Here is a 24217-nt window from a genome sequence, read left to right as displayed (position 1 = left end):
CACTGTGGGAGAACCTTCAGCACACGGACTGCAGCGGTTCAAGAAGGCGGCTCACCACCACCTTCTCAAGGGCAATTAGGGATGGGCAATAAATGCCGACCTCGCCAGTGACGCCCACATCCCATGAACGAATATAAAAAAAAATCCACCTTTGCTTCATATCCCGATACCCTTACTCAACAAAAATCTATCGATCTCAGTCTTGAAAATTTCAGTTGGCCCCCAGCACCCATTGCCATTTGGGGGAGCGAGTTCCAGATTTCCACTACACTTTCCACTAACTGAATGGCCTGGTTCTAATTTTAAGACTGTACCCCTTTGTTCTGGATTCCCCCATCAGAGGAAATAGTTTCTCTGTATCTACTCTTTTATCATTTTAAACACCTTGAATAGATCATGCCTCAACCTTCTATACTCAAGGGAATACAAGCCATGTTTAAGCAACTTAGCCTCGTAATTTAACCCTTTAAATCCCGGTATCATCCTGGTGAATCTGCGCTGCATCTCCCTCCAAGGCCAATATATCCTTCCCGAGTGGGAACTGAAGATCTGAGCTGGCATGAACCGATTTGTGGCATTCCTGATGTTACGAGCGCGGTGGCCAGAAAATTGAGAGCACCCACGAATCAGGCAAGCTGACCTCTGCGCCCAATTTTCCAATCTGCTCTCATCCCTCTGAAATCTGCCGCCATTATCTGTTTGGCTCCTCGAGTTTCCCTTTGCAAGGTCAAAGATGCTGCAACTGATATTAGTCCAAAAGAGCAGCTCGGTCCAACTAACAACGGCAATGTTGTGAGAGGGAGAAGGCTTGAAGGGGAAGGAAGGCAGCTTGTGGACATTTCAGGGGATTCATCATCTTTGTACCAGATGAGCAGTTTCATTGCTACAAAAACAGTTTTGGGTAGGAGGAGGTTGGCTGGTCATTGAGTTGAGTCACAGGACGACTGACGGAATCTGAGCAACAGGGACAAGCTTCCCAGCAATTGAAGAAACAAAATCATAAAAGTACAAAGAAAAGGAGAAGAGGCCAAAAGAGAGTTGAGATAAAAAAGAGAAATTACCTTCTGTTTGTAAAGCAAGTCTAAGTTAAATGCTTAAGTTATTGGACTCACCAGCGTGGAACCTCCAATTGGACATTTAACTCGTACTATTTTCACACAGATGTTAATCAGTGGGTTAACGCACATGTGATAATGCACAGGAATCTAGTCTAAAATTAGAGCTGGGCCGTTCAGGGGTGATGTCAGGAAGCCCTTCCTCACACAAAGGGTAGTGGAAATCTGAAACTCTCTCCCCCAAAAATCTGTGGAGGCTGGGGGTCAATTGAAAATTTCAAAACTGAGATCGATAGATTTTTGTTGGGTGAGGGGATTAAGGAATATGGAACAAAGGCGAGTAAATGGAATTGAGATACAGATCAGCCATTGAATGGCATAACAGGCTCGAGGGGCTGAACGGCTCCTCCTGTTCCTAAATTCGTACGAGTGTGTTAATTATTCAAGCAAGAACTTCACCGATTGGAGGCCCCGATCTCTCAGCTTCAGTTTTTATGGCGTGGTTAACATTAGAGTTGTGTAAATTTTCCGTCCTGTCCTGTCACAGTGGTGAAGTCATTCCCAAAGTGGAGTACACAGAGGATGAGAAGAACACCTGGAATACTGTATTTCGAGAACTAAAGACACTTTACCCAACCCATGCTTGCCATGAACACAACCGCGTGTTTCCATTGCTGGAGCAATACTGTGGCTATCGGGAGCATAATATTCCCCAACTTGAGGAGATCTCCAAGTTCCTACAGTGTGAGTAATAAAAAAACAATTTGCATTCATATAGCGCCTTTAATGTAGTAAAACGTCCCAAGGCGCTTCACAGGAGCGTTATCAAACAAAATTTGACACCGAGCCACATAAGGAGATATTAGGACAGGTGACCAAAAGCTTGGTCAAAGAGGTAGGTTTTAAGCAGCGTCTTAAAGAAGGAGAGAGAGGTAGAGAGGTGGAGAGGTTTAGGGAGGGAATGCCAGGGTTTAAGGCCTAGGCAGCTGAAGGCACGGCTGCCAATGGTGGGGCGAAGGAAATCAGGGGATACACAAGATGCCAGAATTAGAGGAACGCAGAGTTCTCGGAGGGTTGTAGAGCTGGAGGAGGTTATAGAGATAGGGAGGGGGCGAGACCATGGAGGGATTTGAACACAAGGATGAGAATTTTAAATTTGAGGCATTGGTGGATAGGGAGCCAATGTAGGTCAGTGAGCACAGGGGTGATGGGTGAACAGGACTTGGTGCGAGTTAGGATGCGGTCAGCAGAGTTTTGGTTAAGCCGAAGTTTATGGAGGATTGGGTATCTCAAGGGTAAATTTTCCAATTACATGTTCTACCAGGAATATACCATGAAATTACAGTCCGTGATTTTCAGTCCATTAACACACAAGTTGTCAAAATAGGTGAGAATTGAATCCAAGTCAGAAAATGTACCCTTATAAATTAAACTGACAAAAACCTGGTTCTTACGAAGATTAAAGTTTGGCCCGTCAAGATTTTTTATGTGTTGTCGTTTTGATACTTGTTAAATGAAGGGAAAATGATTCAGAAACAGGTCATCTTACATAGAATTAGACAGAATGGACAGCACAGAAACAAGCCATTCGGCTCAACAGGTCCATGTCGGTGTTTATGCTCCACACCAACCTCCTCCCTCCCTATTTCATCTCACCCTATCAGCATATCCTTCTATTCCTTTCTCCCTCATGTGTTTATCTAGCTTCCCCTTAAATGCATCTATGCTATTCGCATCAACTACTCCCTGTGGTAGCGAGTTCCACATTCTCACCACTCTCTGGGTAAAGAAGTTTCTCCTAAATTCCCTATTGGATTTATAAGTGACTATCTTATATTTATGGCCTCTAGTTCTGGTCTCCCCCGCAAGTGGAAACATCTTCTCCACGTCTACCCTATCAAACCCTTTCATAATCTTAAAGAACTCTATCGGGTCACCCCTCAGCCTTCTCTTTTCTAGAGAAAAGAGCCCCAGCCTGTTCAATCTTTCCTGATAGATTTCACCTCTCAATCCTGGTAACATAAGAACATAAGAACATAAGAAATAGGAGCAGGAGTAGGCCAATCAGCCCCTCAAGCCTGCTCCACCATTCAATAAGATCATGGCTGATCTGATCCTAACCTCAAATCTAAATTCATGTCCAATTTCCTGCCCACTCCCCGTAACCCCTAATTCCCTTTACTTCTAGGAAACTGTCTATTTCTGTTTTAAATGTATTTAATGATGTAGCTTCCACAGCTTCCTGGGGCAGCAAATTCCACAGACCTACTACCCTCTGAGTGAAGAAGTTTCTCCTCATCTCAGTTTTGAAAGAGCAGCCCCTTATTCTAAGATTATGCCCCCCAGTTCTAGTTTCACCCATCCTTGGGAACATCCTTACCGCATCCACCCGATCAAGCCCCTTCACAATCTTCAATAAGATCGCCTCTCATTCTTCTGAACTCCAATGAGTAGAGTCCCAATCTACTCAACCTCTCCTCATATGTCCGCCCCCTCATCCCCGGGATTAACCGAGTGAACCTTCTTTGTACTGCCTCGAGAGCAAGTATGTCTTTAACATCCTAGTGAATCTTTTTTGCATCTTCTCCAGTGCCTCTATATCCTTTTTGTAATATGGAGACTGGACTGCTCACTGTACTCTAAGTGTGGTCTAACCCAAGTTCTATACAAGTTTAACATGTTCAAATAAACTGACTCCTACCTTTTATTTCATCATCTAAAGCTTGCACTGGGTTCCGTCTGCGTCCTGTGGCTGGTCTCCTGTCCTCCCGGGATTTCCTGGCCGGTCTCGCATTCCGCGTCTTTCATTCCACGCAGTATATCCGACATGGATCAAAACCGATGTACACCCCAGAACCGTAAGTGTTCCTTTTTAAACCGGCAACTTCGTTGTTTGTGGGGAAAATAGAAACTTGGAACTTTTTAAAGGTGGTGGAGTGAAATTCTTCCATGTGTGTCAGCTATCTCAATACTTTGTTGTCCCCACAATCTAATATAAAAGTAGCAACGTTCTTAACAGTAGGATTTACGACCTCGTGACCTTCACCACCTAGAAGGACAAGGGCAGCAGAGGCACAGGAATACCATCACCTCCAAGTCACACACCATCCTGACTTGGACCTACATCGCCCGTTTCTTCATGGTTGTTGGGTCAAAATCCTGGAACTTCCTACCTAAAAGCGCTGTGGGAGAACCTTCGCCACACGGACTGCAGCGGTTCCAGAAGAAGGCGGCTCACCACCACCTTCTCAAAGGCAACTAGGGATGGGCAATAAATGCCGGCCTCGCCAGCGACGCCCACATGCCAAGATTGAATTTTTAAAAACTCTGCTTCCATTGCAGAGTCTCACTCAAGGAATGAATCCAAGATTTAGACGTTTATGGATTGAGATGCTCCTCATGCTGCTCCTCATGCACAGGAATTTGAGCAACGACATATGGGCCATAATGGATGGAAAATTGAGCAGGTGCACTGACTTCAGTGGCCAAATTTCTGAATGTTCCTGCACAGAAACAGGGCCGCAGGCCTTTGAGTATAAGCCAATATAATTCTCCATGTGAACCCATTTAGTCCCACTCTCCTACTCACTCTCCATACTCTTAAATGTTCTTCTTTTACGAGTAACCGTCTAATTCCTCTTTTAAAAAAATGGTAGACTCTTCAGTCCATATTCTAACCTCCCTCTGTGTAAAGACATTTTATCTAACCTCTCCTTTTCATTCTTTTTGTGATTATCTTAAATTTGTCCCCCATCTCGCTGACCCGTGGAAGCAATCTATCATTATTTACCCGATTGTAACCTTTAACAATCTTAAAGGCCTTTATCCTTCTGCCCTCTCAGGCGGATGTAAAAGATCCCGTGACACTATTTTGAAGAAGAGCAGGGGAGTTCTCCCTTTGTCGTGTTAAACATTCACAAATCACTGGTTAGGCCTCAGCTGGAGTATTGTGTCCAAATCTGGGCACCGCACCTTAAGAAGGACATCAAGGCCTAGGAGAGGATACAGAGGAGGTTTACCAGGACGATACCAGGGATGAGGGACTTCAGTTATGTGGAGAGACTGGAGAAGCTGGGATTGTTCTCCTTAGAGCAGAGGGGAGACCTAATAGAGGTAGTCAAAATTACGAGGGGTTTTGATAGAGCGGGTAGGGAGAAACGGTTTCCTCTGGCCAGTGGATCAGTAACCAGAGGTCACAGATTTAAAATAATTGGCAAAAGAGCTAGAGGGGAAATGAGGAGGAATTTTCCACAGAGGTTTGTTAAGATCTGGAACGCACTCCCTGAAAGAGTGACGGAAGCAGATTCCATAGGAACTTTCAAAAGGCAATTGGACATGTACTTGAGGAGGATTAATTTGCAGGGTTATGGGGGAAAGAGCTGGGGTGTGGGATTAAATTGGACAGCTCTTTCAAAGAGCCGGCACAGGCACGATGGGCTCAATGGCCACCTTCTGTGCTGTAAGATTCTATGGTGTCCTGCCCGATATTTATCCCACAACCAACATCACTAAAACCAGATTATCTGGTCATTATCACATTGCTGCTTGTGGGACCTTGCTGTGCGCAAATTGGCTGCCGCGTTTCCTACATTACAACAGTGACTACACTTCAAAAAAAAACTTCATTGGCTGTAAAGCACTTTGGGACGTCCTGAGGTTGAGAAAGGTGCTGTATAAATGCAAGTTTTTCTTTTATTTATTTTTTATCCAGTCGCTCCTCAACCTTCTCAGTTCCAACAAAAAAATCCCTGACTTCTCACGTCTCTCCTCATAACAGCAGCCCCTCACCTCTGGTCACATGCGAGTGAATCTACACTGCACCTTTTCCATTGCTTTTTATAACCTTCCTATAATGAGGTGCCCAAAACTGCCTGCAACCCTCCAAATGCAGCCCATCTAAGGGTTCCTACAAGTTTTTGTATTCCATGGGGGTGATATTGATCTTGGGAGGCCAAGCGAAGCAAAGGACAGTGAATCAATAGCCCGTTTTACACTCCCCCTCCCCCGCCCCCGGTTTACTGTTCCTTTGACTTCAAATTCTAATTAAGTCGGGAGAGTAGGACATGGGTCACAGGTTCCAACTAGTAAAAGGCAAATTTAGGACTGATATCAGGAAATTCTCCTTCACACAAAGAGTAATCAACACGTGGAAGGGACACCTAGATAGAGCAGTGGAGACAAAAACCACTGGAATCATTTTAAGAAACAGCTGGATGCTGCAGTGGGAGTGGGAGATGGGCTTTTGGATCATTCTGGATGGGCGAAGTAAGATGGGCTGAATGGTCAGTAATTATCTTATGATCTTGTGAAGAGTTGGGAGATCCCCTGGTGCCCTGTCTAACGTTCCTCCCTCAGCCAACACTACCAGAAAAACATTAACTGGTCATTTATTTCATTGCTGTTTGCGGGATCTTTGCTGTGTACAAATTGGCTGCCGCGTTTCCTACATAACAACAGTGACTACACTTCTTCGAAATAGTTCCATGGGATCTTTCACATCCACCTGAGAGGACAGACAGGGCCTCGGTTTAACATCTCATCCAAAAGACAGCACCTCCAACAGTGCAGCTCTCCCTCAGTACTGTACTAAAGTGTCATCATAAATTATGCTGCTCTAAGGCTCTTGAACCCACAACCTTCATGACTCAGAGGCAAAGATTGCTACCCACTGAGCCATGACTAGCACTTTGCGATGGCCTAGCTATCTGCTAAGGTGCTAAATAAATTCAAATTCTTTCTTTTCTTCTTCCTTTCCTTTCTGTTCCCCTCTGGTCCTCTCCTTCCCTTTTCCTTACAGCACCTACTTGCACATTGACTTCACCAAAGCCAAAGAATTGGTCACAAGTCCGTTTCAAAAGAGCTCACTAAACATAACAAAAATTTCAGAGGGTCTTTACAAAGCAGGACGCACCGGTCTAAAAATAGAAGAGCAAGAGGGTTAATCCAATTCATTTCCAGCTCAGACAGCTGTCACAACAGGGCCATGTTCCATCCCACAGTATCTAAATCAGTTCTAATCATCTTAGGCGAGTCAAGGAAAAAGACGTTACCCTTTAATGTGTTGCTTCCCATCTTTAGGGACGTGTGCCATGAGTTGCTAGGACATGTGCCACTCTTTGCCGACCTGAGCTTTGCCCAGTTTTCACAGGTAAGTGCACCACACTTCAAATTACATCCTGGGACGTTTCAAAATATCGGTGTAGTGATAAGTGCTTTAATGTGTTAATACTTTTTGGTCTCTCCGGTTTCTGGTCCGTGGAAGCCATGAGTGAGATGGCATTGTCCCAGTGAGACTCTTTAATACCAGTGCGGGCACGGTCCCATTGCTAAATTCCATGGGGCCCATTTTTTTGGGCGTTAAGGCTCTTGAATATGTTAATTAGAGGCCTCATGCCTGTTGAGGAAACCCCTTGCTGAAAGGTGTATGGGCCTCTGCTCCATCAGCCAGTGCTCCTCATTGGGAGTTGCCTGATCGGGGAACCAGCCCTGCTGTGTGCCAGCAGGGCACAGAGCACAGCAGCGCGAGCACTGGAGAGAAAGATTTACCAGTGCGTGCCTTCTCCTCCGCAACGTCTGACTGGACAGTGCTCTGGTCAGACCACACCTTCAGCACCGCTTCCAGTTCTGGTTGAGGAGACACAAGGCACACATTCAAACTGTTCAGAGAGGAGCCACAGAGATTGTTCCCCAGTGTTAGGGGTCTGAGTTATGAGGAAAGACTGGAGAAACTTGGGCTTTTCGGCTTTGAAAAGAGATCACCTTTATAGATGCATAAATCTTTAAACTAAACTGTGACAGTAGGTCAAGAGAACACAGGTTTAAATTCCCTTCACCCCACCATTGGCGGCCATGCCTTCAGCTGCCTGGGCTTTAAACTCTAGAATTCCCTCCCTAAACCTGTGCAACTCTCCATCTCTCTCTCTTCCTTTAAGACCCACCGTAAAACTCACCATGTGACCAAGGCACCCCTCCTTCTTTGGCTCGGCATCCATTTTTGTCTGACTACGCCTCTGTGTAGCACCTTGTGACGTTTTTCTACATTAAAGGCGCAGTGCGAACGCAAAGTGGTTGTTGCTGTCGTAAAAAGGGAAAATTTAGGATTGACGGCAAGAGTTCTTCCACCCAGCACGGGATGGGCTCTGGGTTGGGTAATGGAAGGAAAAAACCCTGGAATTATTTAATGAACATTTGATTTGGGGGTGGGGGGGGAGAAACACAATGGGTTTCTTACTTTCCAAATGAGCTAAAGATGGGCCGAATGGCTTTCCTCACCTGATTCTATCTCGCGTTCTGGTTGGTAAACGTCTTTCACTTAAGGGCTGTTACTGAACACCCCGTATTTGTTTTCCTCCCTAATTCCTGCAGGAAATCGGACTTGCATCTCTGGGTGCCCCAGATGAATACATTGAGAAGCTTGCAACAGTAAGTGGAAAGTCACTGTGTTGACTTCATTTTTGCCTGTCTGTCATTTAAATTTTGACAGGCCTAATGGAATCTAGATGCGCAAATGAGGAAGAAAGGAATCAAAGGATACGCTGATAGAGTGAAATGAAGAGAACATAAAAACAAAAGAACATAAGAAATAGGAGCAGGAGTGGGCCATACGGTCCCTCGAGCCTGCTCCGCCATTCAATCAGATCATGGCTGATCTTCTACCTCAACTCCACTTTCCCGCCCAATCCCCATATCCCTTAATTCTCCTAGAGTCCAAAAATCTATCCATCTCCGCCTTGAATATATTCAATGGCTCAGCATCCACAGCCCTCTGGGGTAGAGAATTCCAAAGATTCATAACCCTCTGCGTGAAGAAATTCCTCCTCATCTCAGGCTTGAATGGCCGATCCCATATCCTGTGATTATGCCCCCTAGTTCTAGACTCTCTAGCCAAGGGAAACAATCTCTCAGCATCTACCCTGTCAAGCCCCTCATATATGTTTCAATGAGATCACCTCTCATTCTTCTAAACTCCAGAGAGTATAGGCCCATTCTACTCAACCTCTCTTCATAGGACAACCCTCTCATCCCAGTAATTAATCTAGTGAACCTTCATTGTACCACCTCCAAGGCAAGTATATCCTTCCTTAGATAAGGAGACCAAAACTGTACGTAGTACTGCAGGTGAGGTCTCACCAAAGCCCTGTACAACTGTAGTAAGACTTCCTTACTCTTGCATTCCAACCCCTTTGCAATAAAGGCCAACATGCCATTTGCCTTCCTAATTGCTTGCTGTACCTGCATGCTAACTTTTTGTATTTCTTGTACGAAGACACCCAAGTCTATCTGAACACCAACATTTAATAGTTTCTTACTATTTAAAAAATATTCTGTTTTTCTATTCTTCCCACCAAAGTGAATAACCTCGTATTTCCCCACATTATACTCCATCTGCTACTTCTTGCCCACTCACTTAATCTGTCTCTATCCCTTTGCAGACTCTTTGTGTCCTCCTCACAGCTTACTTTCCCACCTAGCTTTGTATCGTCAGCAAACTTGGATACATTACACTCGGTCCCTTCATCTAAGACATTAATATAGATTGTGAATAGCTGAGGCCCAAGCACCGATCCTTGTGGTGCACCATTAGTTACAGCCTGCCAACCTGAGAATGACCCGTTTATCCCTACTCTCTGTTTTCTGTCCTTTAACTAATCCTCTATCCATGCTAATGTATTACCCCCAACCCCATGAGCCCTTACCTTGTAAGAGGGGTGGGAGGAGGCTCGTGTGGAGCATAAGCACCAGCTCAGACCCTGTTGGACCGAATGGCCTGTTTCTGATACGCTGATAGCAGCGATGTAAATCTAATGTAGCTCTAATTTACAAGTATGTGGCACTGTTAAAATGATTGATTGTAAACAAAAAGCACGATACTGCAGTTAACGGGACTAGGAATGTTGCATTTTACTCCCATGATATACCAAGGAATTGGTTTCATTTTCTCTGCTGATGGCCGGCGCGGACACGATGGGCCGAAGGGCCTCTATCCGTGCTGTATGACTCTATGAGTATGTACAGGGTTAAAAACGCCCAGAAAATGGCCCCGTTGTATTGATACAGAACGGACTTTGGAGCCCGTTATTGTGTATTAGTCAGTTCTAAATGGTTGAGAACTGGTACAATTCATGCCAGATTGACACGGTGCAAATAGTGTTCAATTTTGCATAATTTTTCACAGCTTCAGATGCAGATTTGGACCCGCACAGGCCGCACACGGGTGGTGGGAGGAGACAAATGTGTGTTGGTGAAATGTAAAGGGGTGTGGACAATTAAAGGGATATGGCAGAATAGGGGGACAAAAACTCTTGCAGCTACCGGAAAGGCTCAAAGGGAATTTCAAACTGTTGGCCAACCTTCGCCAAGGCTGCGGGGTCAAGGGGCCAACCAGCGACAGGCTGAAATGAAGGGGGTGGAAACGTGAGGGGCAAGCAAGAGACCGCAGGCAAATGATGAGGCAGCCAAAAGCAGGACCCGCTCGCTAATGGGTTCTCAAGTGGAGGCGATGCTGCATGGCAGCGGTTGTTGGAGGCCAATCATCTCAGCACCAGGACATTGCTGCAGGAGTTCCTCAGGGCAGTGTCCTAGGCACAACCATCTTCAGCTGCTTCATCAATGACCTTCCCTCCATCATAAGATCAGAAATGGGGATGTTCGCTGATGATTGCACAGTGTTCAGTTCTATTCGCAACCCCTCAGATAATGAAGCAGTCCATGCCCGCATTCAGCAAGACCTGGACAACATCCATGCTTGGGCTGTTGAGTGGCAAGTAACATTCGCGCCAGACAAGTGCCAGGCAATGACCATCTCCAACAAGAGAGAGTCTAACCACCTCCCCTTGACATTCAACGGCATTACCATCGCCGAATCCCCCACCATCAACATCCTGGGGGTCACCACTGACCAGAATCTTAACTGGACCAGCCATATAAATACTGTGGCTACAAGAGCAGGTCAGAGGCTGGGTATTCTGTGGCGAGTGACTCACCTCCTGACTCCCCAAAGCCTTTCCACCATCTACAAGGCACAAGTCAGGAATGTGATGGAATACTCTCCATTTGCTTGGATGAGTGCAGCTCCAACAACACTCAAGAAGCTCGACACCATCCAGGACAAAGCAGCCCGCTTGATTGGCACCCCATCCACCACCCTAAACATTCACTCCCTTCACCACCGGCGCACTGTGGCTGCAGTGTGTACCATCCACAGGATGCACTGCAGCAACTTGCCAAGGCTTCTTCGACTGCACCTCCCAAACCCACGACCTCTACCATCTAGAAGGACAAGGGCAGCAGACACATGGGAACAACACCTCCTGCTCGTTCCCCTCCAAGTCACACACCATCCCGACTTGGAAATATATCACCGTTCCTTCATCGTCGCTGGGTCAAAATCCAGGAACTCCCTTCCTAACAGCACTGTGGGAGAACCTTCACCGCACGGACTGCAGCGGTTCAAGAAGGCGGCTCACCACCACCTTCTCAAGGGCAATTAGGGACGGGCAATAAATGCCGGCCTCACCAGCGATGCCCACATCCCATGAACGAATAAAAAAAAGAGGTAGTGGCGAGGAGATTGGCCTTGTTTGGCACTCTCCGCCTCCAAGGAGATGGGAGTAGGCTTGAGACCGCAGCTGGCTGTGCCAGGCCTATGGTTCACGTTGGCAACAGGTGGCCTTGCAACAGATGGCAGAGCTCTGCATCTGGGGTGACCCAGACCCTGCAAAGGCAGTTCCCCACACTTGTCACCAGGTACCTGTAGAATTTACCTGTAGAAACAGGCCATTCGGCCCAACCGATCTATGCCGGTGTTTATGCTCCACGCGAGCCTCCTCCCACTCTACTTACTTCATCTCACCCTACCAACATATCCTTCTAAGTGCGGTAATGCCTACAAATATAGTTGGCAGCATATTGGGTGGACGTAACCAGTCGGGTTCTGCTGGCTGTTGCTCACTCTACCATGGCTTCTTTCACGTAGTGTCACTGAAAGTCTGACAAGTTGTGATTGGATCGTTGCCATCACATCTGCTGACCAGTTTCCTCTGGGAAAAGGAGCCTTCACCTGCACCAAACACCTGCCAGAAAAAGGCATGCTCACCTCCGTCTGCAGGAGTAGGTGTGCAGGTACCAGTGAACGGGCACAGGGCACTTCCCCAGTGTTGGCAAGCCCCCGTTAATCCCCGTTAATCGGGAAACCCACTGTTGGACGTGATAGCGCTGGAAGCGACAAACAAATAGTACAATTGGCATAAAGGACCATGGGAACCTAAATCCCAGCAGGATTAAAAAAAAGAGGAAAACTGTCCCGAAACAGCGGTAAACTCCAGAATCAATTTACTTACTGTACCCATTAAATCAACTACTGCTCACAGTTCATTCCCAAGTAACTCTTGCTGCCCATTTCACATGGGACCAAGGCCTGTACATCAGAGCATCAGGAACTGACCTGTGGGGCATCCCTGGCGCCTAAATTAATATTTAAATTAAGCTCTCGCCTGGTCAAAGATGGGCACTCCACATCAATGATGCGAAAATGGGCGGAGGTCCAGTATGGCAGAACTCTGAGGTTCCTGTTTGCACACATTTTTGTCCAGAAAAGTGTGGGAAACCAAAGGAAGTATATTAGACTGAGAAGCCAAAGGAGAAAACAAGGCTAAACTGGACTAGGCATAGAACAGATTGAGTAAAACAAACAGAATCGTTTCACAGTGAACTTAATAGAATAAGGATCGATTGAAATGCAGCTTAGCAAAGCGACGCAAAGGTAAAAATTACAATCATTATGGGAAGCTGGGGTCGTTTTCCTCACATAGAATTACAGCGAATGTACAGCACAGAAACAGGCCATTCAGACCAACAAGTCCGTGCCGGTGTTTATGCTCCACACGAGCCTCCTCCCTTCCCTACTTCATCTCACCCTATCAGCATATCCTTCCATTTCGTTCTCCATCAGGTGTTTATCCAGCTTCCCCTTAAATGTCTCTATGTTATTCGCCTCAACCACTCCTTGTGGTAGCGAGTTCCACATTCTCACCACTCTCTAGGTAAAGAGGTTTCTCCTGAATTCCCTACTGGATTTGTAAGTGTCTATCTTATATTTATGGCCCCTAGTTCTGGTCTTCGTTGCAAGTGGAAACATCTTCTCTACACCTACCCCATCAAACCCTTTCATAATCTTAAAGACCTTTATTGGGTCACCCCTCAGTCTTCTCTTTTCTAGAGAAAAGAGGCCCAGCCTGTTCAATCTTTCCTGATAGGCATAACCTCTCAGTTCTGGTATCATCCTAGTAAATCTTTTTTGCATCTTCTCCAGTGTCCCTATATCCTTTTTATAATATGAAGTCCAGAATTGTTCACAGTACTCCAAATGTGGTCTAACCAAGGTCCTATACAAGTTTAACATAACTTCCCTGCTTTTCAATTCTATCCCTCTAGAAATGAACCCCAGTGCTGGGTTTGCTTTTTTTTTTATGGCCTTATTAACCTGCGTCGCTACTTTTAGTGATTTGTGTATCTGTACCCCCAGATCCCTCTTCTCCTCTACCGTATTTAGACTCTTATTATCCAAGCAGTATGTGGCCCCTTATTCTTCCTACCAAAATGTAATACCTCACACTTACCTATATTGAAATTCATTTGCCAATTACACATCCACTCTGCAAGTTTATTTATGTTTTCCTGTATTTTGTCGCAGTCCTCCTCGGTATTAAGTATACCCCCCAATTTGGTGTCGTCTGCAAATTTTGAAATTGTACTTCCGATTCCTGAGTCCAAATCATTTATGTAAATGGTGAACAACAGTGATCCCAGCACCAATCCTTGTGGAACACCACTTCCCACCTTCTGCCAGTCTGAGTAACTACCTTTAATCCCTACTCTCTGTTTTCTGTTTTGTAGCCAGCTCGCTATCTATTCTGCTACTTGTCACCTGACTCCACATGCTCTGACCTTAGTCTACAATGCGGTACCGTATCGAAGGCTTTTTGAAAAATCCAAATATATTACATCTACTACAATACCCTTGTCTACCCTTTCTGTTACTTCTTCAAAGAATTCAATAAGGTTGGCCAAGCATGACTTTCCCTTTTGACATCCATGCTGACTATTCTTTGTTATATTTTTGGTTTCTAGATGTTTTTCTATTAAATCTTTGAGTAAGGATTCCATTATCTTTCCTACCGCCGAGGTTAAGCTACCTGGTCTATAGTTCCCTGACCTTGTTCTAGCTCCTTTTTTAAATATAGGAATCACATTAGCTGTCCCCCAGTCCTCTGGCACTATTCCCTTTTCCAATGAATTTTTATATATATGTAATATTGTCTCTGCTATCTCTTCCCTAACTTCTTTTAATTCTCCTTAGAGCAGAGAAGGTTAAGGGGAGATGTAAGAGAGGTGTTCAAAATTACGAGGAGTTTTGATAAAGTAAATAAAGAGAAACTGTTTCCACTGGCAGGAGGGTCAGTAACCAGAGGACACAGATTTAAGATAATTGCCAAAAGAACCAGGAGGAAGATGAGGAGACTTTTCTTTTAAAACGCAGTGAGTTGTTATGATCTGGAACGCACTGCCTGAAAGGGCGGTGGAAGCAGATTCAATAATAACTTTCAAAAGGGAATTGGGTATATATACTTGCAAAGGAAAAATTTGCAGGGCTATGGGGAAAGAGCGGGGGGAGTGGGGCTAATTGGATAGATCTTTCAAAGAGCCGGCACAGGCACGATGGGCCAAATGGCCTCCTTCTGTGATGTAAGATTCTATGATTCTCTTTGTGCTATTTTAACGCAAGGTTAGCACGGTTAGTTTAACGGGTTAATGCCTGTTTTAAAATAGCGCAAAGACAAATTTGGTATGCGGGCATCAAGAGCTCGTATGAGATGAGATCAGTGTCAAATAGAATTTCTAATCCGTTAATTCTACATCTCCGTAATCCACAAGATGCAGCACAGAAAAATACATATAAATTGCAGGGTGTGGAGAAAAATATCCTTGAGGAAAAATCTCAATAAAACATGTATATATTCCAGGTTATAACAGCTTTATAGGGTTAAATGTAGCATTATAAAACACAACAATGACTGCTCAATAGTGTATGAGGCCTAAAACTTAGGCCTCCATCCACTTATCTAAAGGAAACCCTTTGATCTGCCTTTCAAGTGACGCTCCAGCATTTAATATCAGGTCCCAGGAGCAGCTCAGAAGCTGTACCTTAAAAGGTAAAGCAATTATATATCATTACCCCATGGCGTTCAGCTTTGATGGGACGTGGAAACAGAATCAAATAATTAGAGAATAAAAACATTGCCAATTACAACCCGAATCTTAAATAATGAAGACAAAAGCATCAACTGCTTCTGACGAATGCTTTACAAATGCTGCAGCTGGGTCTGTCAGCACCGTGGGTTTGGCGCACGAAGCTTTTACCTCTGGGATCTGGATGTGAATCCAGCCCAACTGGTGGGATCATGAGCCTGGAAGTTGGTCCGTGCAGCGCCAGTTTTTCGGGCACTACTCGGACTACTAAGGCCCCAGTATGGCGGGCAGGAAGTGTCCGCACACTTCTGGCCAGAATTGCGCCTCCCTCCATATCGGCTAAGGACAAAAAAAATATGTGCCCTTCACCCACGCCTGAAACAGGCGTCAGGCTCTTTGAATGTGCAAATAGGGGGCCTAATGTCTGCTTAGACCATAAGAGATAGGAGCAGGAGGAGGCCACTCGGCCCCTCGAGCCTGCACCAGCCATTTAGTGAGATCACGGCTGATCTGATTTTTTTACCTCAACTCCACTTTCCCGCCCTTTTCCCCATATCCTTTGACTCCCTCGCTGATCAAAAATGTGTCTAACTCAGCCTTGAATGTATTCAATGACTCGGCCCCCACAGCTTTTTGGGGTAAAGAATTCCAAAGATTCACGACCCTCTGGGAGAAGAAATTCCTCCTCATTTCCGTCATAAACGGGCGACCCCTTATTCTGAGACTGTGCCCCCTAGTTTTAGATTCCCCCATGAGGGGTAACATCCTCTCAGCATCTACCCCATCGAACATACAAGATTCTGAGGGGACTCGATCCCACTGACTGACTCCTTCTCCTGTTCACATTCCCAGGTCTATTGGTTCACGGTGGAGTTCGGACTCTGCAAACAGAATAACGAGACAAAGGCCTACGGGGCAGGGCTGCTGTCTTCCTTTGGAGAACTGCAGGTCTGATGTGTTCTGTTGTCTTTCCTACTCGTATATCTATCCTTCTGTGATCGTGTTTACAATACAAATTGCACCGTTACAAGTGAGTGGCCTTTGCTTTTCAGTATTCCCTAACGGATCAACCTGAACTTCGCCCCTTTGATCCGGAAAAGACGGCTTGTCAGAAATATCCCATCACAAATTTCCAGCCTATCTATTTCGTTGCTGAAACGTTTGAAGATGCAAAGGAAAAAGTGAGGTAATCGGGCGTGTTTGTACCTCAGAAACAGGAGGAGGCCATTCAGCCCCTTGAGCCTGTTCCGCCATTCATTTCGATCGTGACTGATCCGTACCTCAACTCCTTTTATTTGGCTTTGCTCCATTTCCTTTGATACCCTCACCCAACAAAAATCGATCGATCTCAGTCTTGAAAGCTCCAATCGACCTCCAGCATCCACAAACTTTTGGGGGAGATAATTACAGATTTCTACGACCCTTTGTGTGAGAAAGTGTTTCCTGATTTCGCTCCTAAATCATTTTTGGCAGGTAACAAACGTGCAAATTCCAAAAGACATTCAGTACTCAAAAGGGTTAATCTTCACCGTTTCATTTCAGCTCTAATTTTAAGGATTATGTCCCCTTGTTCTTGATTCCCCCACCAGAGGAAATAGTTTCTCCGTATCTAACCCTATCAAATCCTTTTAACAGTTTAAACACCTCAGTCAGATCACCCCTCAATCTGCTAAACTCCAGGGAATACAAGCCAAGTTTATGCATCCTGCCTTCATAATGTAACCCTCTGAGCTCCGGTATCATTCTGGTGAATCCGCGCTGCACCCCCTCCAAGGCCAGTATGTCCTTCTTGAGGTGCGGTGCCCAGAACTGAACACAGTTCCACAAATGGGGTATAACCAAGGCTCTGTACAACTGAAGCATCACTTCCTCCCCCTTTGTATTCCAGTCCCCTTGAGATAAAAAAAAAATGTCCTTGATGAGGAAAATAAAAGCCTGAAAAATATACGAGGCAGAATTTCTAAAAAGTGAAGCCGAGGGCTGGATGTCCCATGTAGCACGGGACTCAGTGGTCCAGATTAGCATCGTACCAGATCCTCAATCTGTGGTGTGTTAACTGGTCTCAGGAAGCCTGTAGTGAAGAGTTGCACTTGGCCTCAGTCTACCTGAATAATTGTAAGGAATCTTACAACACCAGGTTATAGTCCAACAATTTTATTTTAAAATCACAAGCTTTCGGAGATTATCCCCTTCGTCAGGTGATTCACCTGACGAAGGGGATAATCTCCGAAAGCTTGTGATTTTCAAATAAAATTGTTGGACTATAACCTGGTGTTGTAAGATTCCTTACATTTGTCCACCCCAGTCCATCACCGGCATCTCCACATCATACCTGAATAATGTGATGGACGAGTCTTCTCCCTGCTGTCTATAGGCTCTTACATCCAATTATTTAGTCCAGGCCTAGAACACAAGGCTACCAGCAAAGTATATCCGTAAGCAGCAGAATCTCAGAATATTCCCTGATAAATTAAAACACTGTTTAAGTAGTTAACCTCTGCCTCGTTATTTTACACAAAAACTGAACCGAACCAGCTGATATTTGCCGTTTTTTTTTCCCCTGTCAAAGGAAATTCGCTGCAATGATCCCTCGGCCCTTCTCTGTCCGTTACAACTCTTACACCCAAAGTATCGAAGTCCTGGACAACATCGAGCAGTTAAAGAACCTGGCTGACAGCATCGGCAGTAAGTGTCTTTCTCCGAATGGTCGGCCTGCTCCTGGCGATTGGCTCACTCGCTATTACACATGAGTAGCAATTCCCAATATCCAATCAGCTCTAATTACATTCCCGTGTGCGCCCTATTTTTTTTTTGCAGGCAATACACGGTTTATTTTAAATTGCCTTGGATTAGGTCAGGTGGAGAGCGTGAGAGTGTTCTTGTCCCTCCAACACCAGAGAGAATGGGCTCTTCCCATTCCATGGTTTTCTTATGATCTTGAGTAAGCCAACGCTTTATAGGGTTAGGGTCTAAGGATGCAGTGGTTAAACCATTAATTACTGCAATAACCTCTTTCAACGGCAAGAAATTTAGAATAAAATAACTAGAACGTAATTTAAGAGGCGGTGTAATCTCACAAAAACTGCCTGTATTTGAAGCCAAAATCTCAGTGACCAAAGGAGGAGAGATCCTTGTTAGCTTGGTTCAGTTGGTAGCAGTCTCAGCTCCGAGTCACATGGACACGGTTTCAATCTCCACTCCAAGACTTGAGCACATCATCTGGACTAGTGGTTCAGTGTACTACTGCATCGTGAGAGATATTGGGGTCAATTTTCGGATGGCCGAGCGGGTGCGTTCATGGCGGGGGGGGGTTCCTAAAATTGGGGATTCCCGGGACGGGTCCCGAACCCGGCTCCAACCCGCCCACTTCCGGGTTCCCCAATGACGCGCTTAGATGCGCGCGCAGCCCCCGCATGCGGGACTCCCACCAGCAATTAAAGCCGTCGGGATCCCACTTAAAGTAATTAATTACACAGTTCAGATCGTTTGCAGACCTGATTGGGAGGATATTTTAGGAGGGGTGGGATTTTCATCTCAACAGAGCGTGTTTCCCGTGCTGGGGGCAACGCTCCCAGTTGAAACAGACGTGTTGCAGCCACCAGCCAGTGGGGGCTGCAAAGGTCCATTTGACAGGTGTGGGGGAGACCTTCACTCATTGCAGGAGGCCACTCTGTCACTTTGGACAAAGTTTGGCCTCCACCACCCTCCTCCTAACACTAAAATTCACCAACTTGGAACCTCAACCCCGGTGTGCAGACACATTTACCTACCTTGCGGATCTCCTCAAACGTACATCTTCCGGATGGGGGCCGCCATAGCTACAGTCATGACCTCCTCGGAGAACGAACAGCATCACCAGCCTCGCCGGCCACGCCGTCCACCTCTGACACGTGGAGCTCCATAACACAGTGCTGTGACACATCCACCTGCACAGCAGGAGGGAGGGCAAGCACAGAGAGAGATGTGTCGCAGAAGGGTCTACAGACCGCTGAGCCTCGGTCTGTAGACCCTTGCCACAGGGTCTACAGACCGAGGCTCAGCTTCCTGGTCCTCTCTGAGGAGCAGTGCGTACGGAGGCTCAGAGTCAGTCGCCAGGTTATCGCGGACATCTGCAGCCTCCTTAATGACGAGCTGCTCCCGGATGGACCGAGCAGCATCTTCTTACCTGTCGCTGTCAAAGTCACCACTGCCCTCAACTTCTTCGCCTCCGGATCCTTCCAGGCTGCCACCGGGGACATCGTCAGGGTCTCTCAGTCGTCTGCACACAAGTGCATAAGGCAGGTCACCGACGGCATGTTCTGCAGGGCCTCGCACTATATCAACTTCCCCATGGATGACCTCAGCCAGATGGAGAGGGCAGTGGGATTCCACGCTGTGGCTGGCTTCCCACGGGTGCAGGGTGTAATCGATTGCACCCATATAGCAATCCGAGCACCTCCACACGAGCCAGGACTGTTCATCAACAGGAAGGGCTATCACTTCACCAACACTCAGCTCATCTGTGACCACCGCAAGAGATTCCTTCACGTGTGCGGCAGATGCACTGGCAGCTGCCACGATTCCTTCATCCTCCGGGAGTCCAACATCCCGCCCCTCTTCCACGCACCCAACACCCACAAGGGCTGGCTCCTTGGGGACAAGGGATACTCCCTGCACACGTGGCTTATGACACCTCTGAGGAACCCCACCACCGAGCCACAGCGTCGATATAACGACAGCCACATCGCTACCAGGTCTACAATTGAGCGTGAAATAGGGCTGCTCAAAATGCGCTTCAGGTGCCTTGATCTTTCTGGGGGAGCGCTGCAATACGCGCCAGACAGAGTGGGACGCATTATAGTTGTCTGTTGTGCCCTGCACAACATGGCACAACAGAGAGGGGTTCCGCTTGAGGAGGTCCCATCCACATCTGCCACCCATATTGAGGAGGACGAGGAGGAGGAGGAGGAGGACGAGGAGGAGGAGGAGGACGAGGACGAGGAGGAGGAGGAGGAGGTCGAGGAGGAGGAGCAACCCTTGGGCAGAACAGCGGCTCACCTGGCTGCTCGTGCGGCCAAGAGAGTCACTGATATGTGAACAGTTCTCCTAACATCAGACAGTGTGAAGAGTCCAGTCCTCACCACCTGGACAGAGGAGCGGCCACACCAGCCCCCTCCCCCGCCCCCTGAACAAAACAGTGGTGCAACTACACCCACACCCACTGTAGAGTGACCCAATGGGTGGCATCAAGTGTGCGTGCTCATGGTGAACCTCATGAAAGGGACTTATTGCACAAGCCAGTCAAGAATGGGCAGTAGTGGTGATAATAATAAGGTTTATTGTAAATGTGAAAGAAAACAAATATAAATAAAAAACATGACAAATCGTCAAACACCCTTGTGCATCCCCTTTGTGCTCACAAAACCTCTGGCTTACGTTTCCTATTACTCTACATGGTGCTTCCCCTGTGGCTGGAGCAGAGGTAGTTGCTCTTGTTCATGCCCTGACCGATTAGATGCTTTGGGCCTCTGGGTTTCGGTGCCCGTGAGGGCCCCTCCAAAGACTGCTCCACCTGCACCTGTGCAGGGGCAGACTCGACCACCTGGAGAGGAGGCTGCATTGCGGGTACTGGTTGAGAGGGGGGGCAACGGGTGAGACGTGGAAGCACTTTGAGTGGCGTCCCCACTTCCATGTCCCCTTTCGCCATCATCCCTCTCCTGGGCCTTCTGGCGTCTCTTCTCCTATCAAGGCAAAACACAGAGAGGCGTGAGTGAGTGGTGGTTGCATGGTGACCCGCTGCATGCATTGGTGTGGGTGGGGGTGACCGTGAGGGAGATGCATGGGAGGGTGCGTGTGAGACATAGCCATGAGATTGTATGAGGATTGGGTTGCGTGGTGGTGTTCGAATGGGAACTGGGGCGGTGAGTAAGTGCAGGCAAGGTGAGGATGATGGTTGAGTGGATGTGAGGAGTGATGCGAGAGTGTTGTGGCAGCAGTGCAGAAGGAGTTGTGTGGTGGTGGAGGTGATGTGGAAGACGGAGTGTGGGAGAATGCGTAAGTTTACTCACTTTGGCTGAGGTGGTTAGGTCATTAAAGCGCTTCCTGCACTGGACCCAGGTTCAGGAGATGTTACTGCTGCTGGTGACCTCCTCTGCCACCTCGAGCCAGACCTTCTTGGTGGCAGAGGCGAGCCACTTCCTCCCGTCCGCTGGGAAAAACATTTCCCTCCTCCTCCTGACCCCATCGAGCAGCACCTGGAGTGAGGAGTCTGAGAACCTTGGAGCAGCCTTGCCTCTGGGCTGCTCCATGCTGCCAATTTGGTTCTTTGCTGCAGGAGGAGCAATGGAGGACTGCCCCTTTAAATAGGGCTCCTCCTGCTGACAGCGTGTGATGCGGGTGCACAGTGCGCCCGCTGCGCAGGTCTGCAACGGGAAACCCGGAAGCACGCGTGAGTACCTTCAATTAGGCTGCGATCGCGTGCGGAGCACCCCGATTTCACTGGCCACGTTACCCACACGCCCAGTCGACCCCCCGATTCCAACCCGCCTCCCTCCTAATATCGGGCCCATTGTCTTTAGGATGGAATGTTAAACTCTGGTCTTGTCTGTCCATTCAGATGGGTGTAAAAGATCCCATGGCGCTATTTGAAGGAAAGCAGAGTGTTCTCCCTGTGTCCTGATCGATATCCCTCCCTCAACCAACATCACCAAAAACAAATTGGCTGCAGCATTCACTTACATTACAGCGACTGCCGTTCAAAAGTAGCCAATGGGTTGTGATTTGGGATATCCTGAGGATGAAAATACAAGGGGTTAGAAATTCAAGAAGGCCCACCACCGCCTTCTCAAGAGCAACAAGGGATGAGCAATAAATGCAAAGTGATGCCCATATCCCAACGATGCATTAGTAAAACATGATCAGTGGAGGTACACCTGGCCTGACCAGGTGTACGACCTGCCGAAGGGTCCAAGACAATGAAAAGGTCAGAATTTTGTTTTGTTGTTGTTGAAACTTCAATGCAGCATCTTTACAAATGGGATGACTGAGGTCAAAGCAAGGGTCTTTCCAGAGGGGCCCAACGCCTGTCCCACCCAAGCCCAGCATGCTTTGGCTAGACTTTCCATCCTCTTCAGCAAGTGGACACCCTGAATGTGCCCTCTAGTGGCACGGGCGCCCACCATTGGCATCTAAATTTGGGAACCTCAACCCCCCCCCCACCACCCCACCCCGCACCTCCCTCCCCACCCCCCAACCAGGAAGGTTCCCCAGGATCAGTGTTGAAGTTCCCGGCAGGCGCATCCCAGCAAGTACCCCAAGATGTGCTTGTCACTGATTTTCAATGCTCTCGTGTCTGTAGCACAGGATGAAATTACTGATCACCTAAAGCAAATCTGTGCCAGCCAGCACAAAAACAACATGCCAAGAATAGATAAAGGAAATGCAGAGGATTGCCTATATTTTTAGAACGCATTTGATAAGGTGCCACACAGGGATTTACAGCAAAGATAATGGCACATGGAATTAAGGCAAATATGGTCACATGGGTTGGGAGATAGTTGACAGGCAGAAAGCAAAGGGTAGGGATAAAAGGAAGTCTCTCAGACTGGAGAAGTGCAATCAATGGTGTTCCGCGGAGGTCTGTGCTGGAAACAGTTTCTCCTTATTTGCTCTATCAAAATGTATATATATATATATATAAGGACTTAGGATTTAAGAGAATAGTTTTGGAATTTATCAATTTGCAGTGGAGCATGGCAAATTATGATCAGCATTGTGAAAGATTGCAGGAGGAGCCAAATAGCCCGTCAGAGTGGGCAGATATGGCTTGGATGCAGTTCAATGTAGCAAAATGTGAAGTAATTTTGGAATTAAGAATAGGGAAAAGAATTGCACCTCAAATGGCAAAATATTAAGTGGAGTTACAGAAGCAGAAGAACGCAGGTATGTGGATACACAGGTCAATAAAGGAGGCAGCACAACCAAATAACAAAGTGATTTTTTAAAAAGGCAAATGAAATTCTTGATTTTGTATCTAGAGGCATTAAATACAAAAACAAGAAGGTAATGCTGAATTTGTGCAAGGCCTCAGATAGCTGCATTTGGAATATTGTGTGCAGTGTTGGGCATCCCAGTATAAAGACAATTGAAAAGGTGAACCATAGATTCACTGGTGTGTTACCAGGGATGAGGGGTCACAGTTATGAAGAGAGACTCAAGAAGTTAGGGCTTTTTCTCATTAATGCTGGGAAGGTTAAAGGGTGACCTGATAGAGGTCATCAGGATTACAATAGGGTAAATAGTGACAGATTGTTTACCTCTTGTGAACTCTATAGACCTAGCAGACTTGTAATAATAAGCAATGAATAAAAAGCTGCAGGTTAATAACTAGAATGGTAATATACTGAAATATACAGAAAATGCATAAACTCTGATTGTTGTTTAAAATTTGTAGGTGAAATGGGAATTCTCTACAACGCTCTCAAGAAACTTGAATGAAGGCTGCAAAGGACAAATACTTGCTGTGAAAGCCAAGTTATCAATAAAAGTACAATAGCTTTTAAATAAAAAAGTATAGAATGAGAAAAGTGTACTCAGCCCACCAACCCGACCCCCCACCCTCCCCATACACACCATGTACAGTTTGTCCCGTTCAACCCACTCAATCTTCTGAGTGAGGTAACCCACCACAGGCAAAACTTCTAAGAAGGTGAAGCCCTGTGAAATTTATTGCCAGCTCGCGAAGGACGTCAATCCAACCTTACTATTGAAATTGGACGAGTTGCATTCCAGAGATGACACATTCACAGTCCCAGTGGTACAAAGGTTTGGCATTAAGTATTGGATCATCATCTACATCTATCCTAATTCTTCATTACTTTCATCCCATTCATAGAATCATACAGCACAAAAGGAGACCATTCAGCCCGTCATGCCTG

At 46.6% G+C, this 24217-nt stretch overlaps 1 protein-coding gene across 1 annotated transcript in view; it reads left to right on the top strand.

Annotated features, from left to right (window-relative positions):
- pah (phenylalanine hydroxylase) overlaps positions 1–23904 on the top strand; it is a 55205-nt gene extending 31301 nt beyond the window's left edge. Inside the window, exons 6-13 of the mRNA XM_068000023.1 lie at positions 1603–1799; positions 3778–3913; positions 7134–7203; positions 8421–8477; positions 16155–16250; positions 16355–16488; positions 17872–17987; positions 23734–23904. Of these exons, the coding sequence (XP_067856124.1) occupies positions 1603–1799; positions 3778–3913; positions 7134–7203; positions 8421–8477; positions 16155–16250; positions 16355–16488; positions 17872–17987; positions 23734–23777 (850 nt within the window). The 3' untranslated portion in view covers positions 23778–23904. The remainder of the gene's footprint in view (positions 1–1602; positions 1800–3777; positions 3914–7133; positions 7204–8420; positions 8478–16154; positions 16251–16354; positions 16489–17871; positions 17988–23733) is intronic.
- The last annotated feature ends 313 nt before the right edge of the window (positions 23905–24217 follow it).

Source organism: Heptranchias perlo, chromosome 18 (assembly GCF_035084215.1).
Source record: "Heptranchias perlo isolate sHepPer1 chromosome 18, sHepPer1.hap1, whole genome shotgun sequence".
Classification (NCBI taxonomy): domain Eukaryota; kingdom Metazoa; phylum Chordata; class Chondrichthyes; order Hexanchiformes; family Hexanchidae; genus Heptranchias; species Heptranchias perlo.
This window is presented reverse-complemented; position numbering and strand designations above follow the sequence as displayed.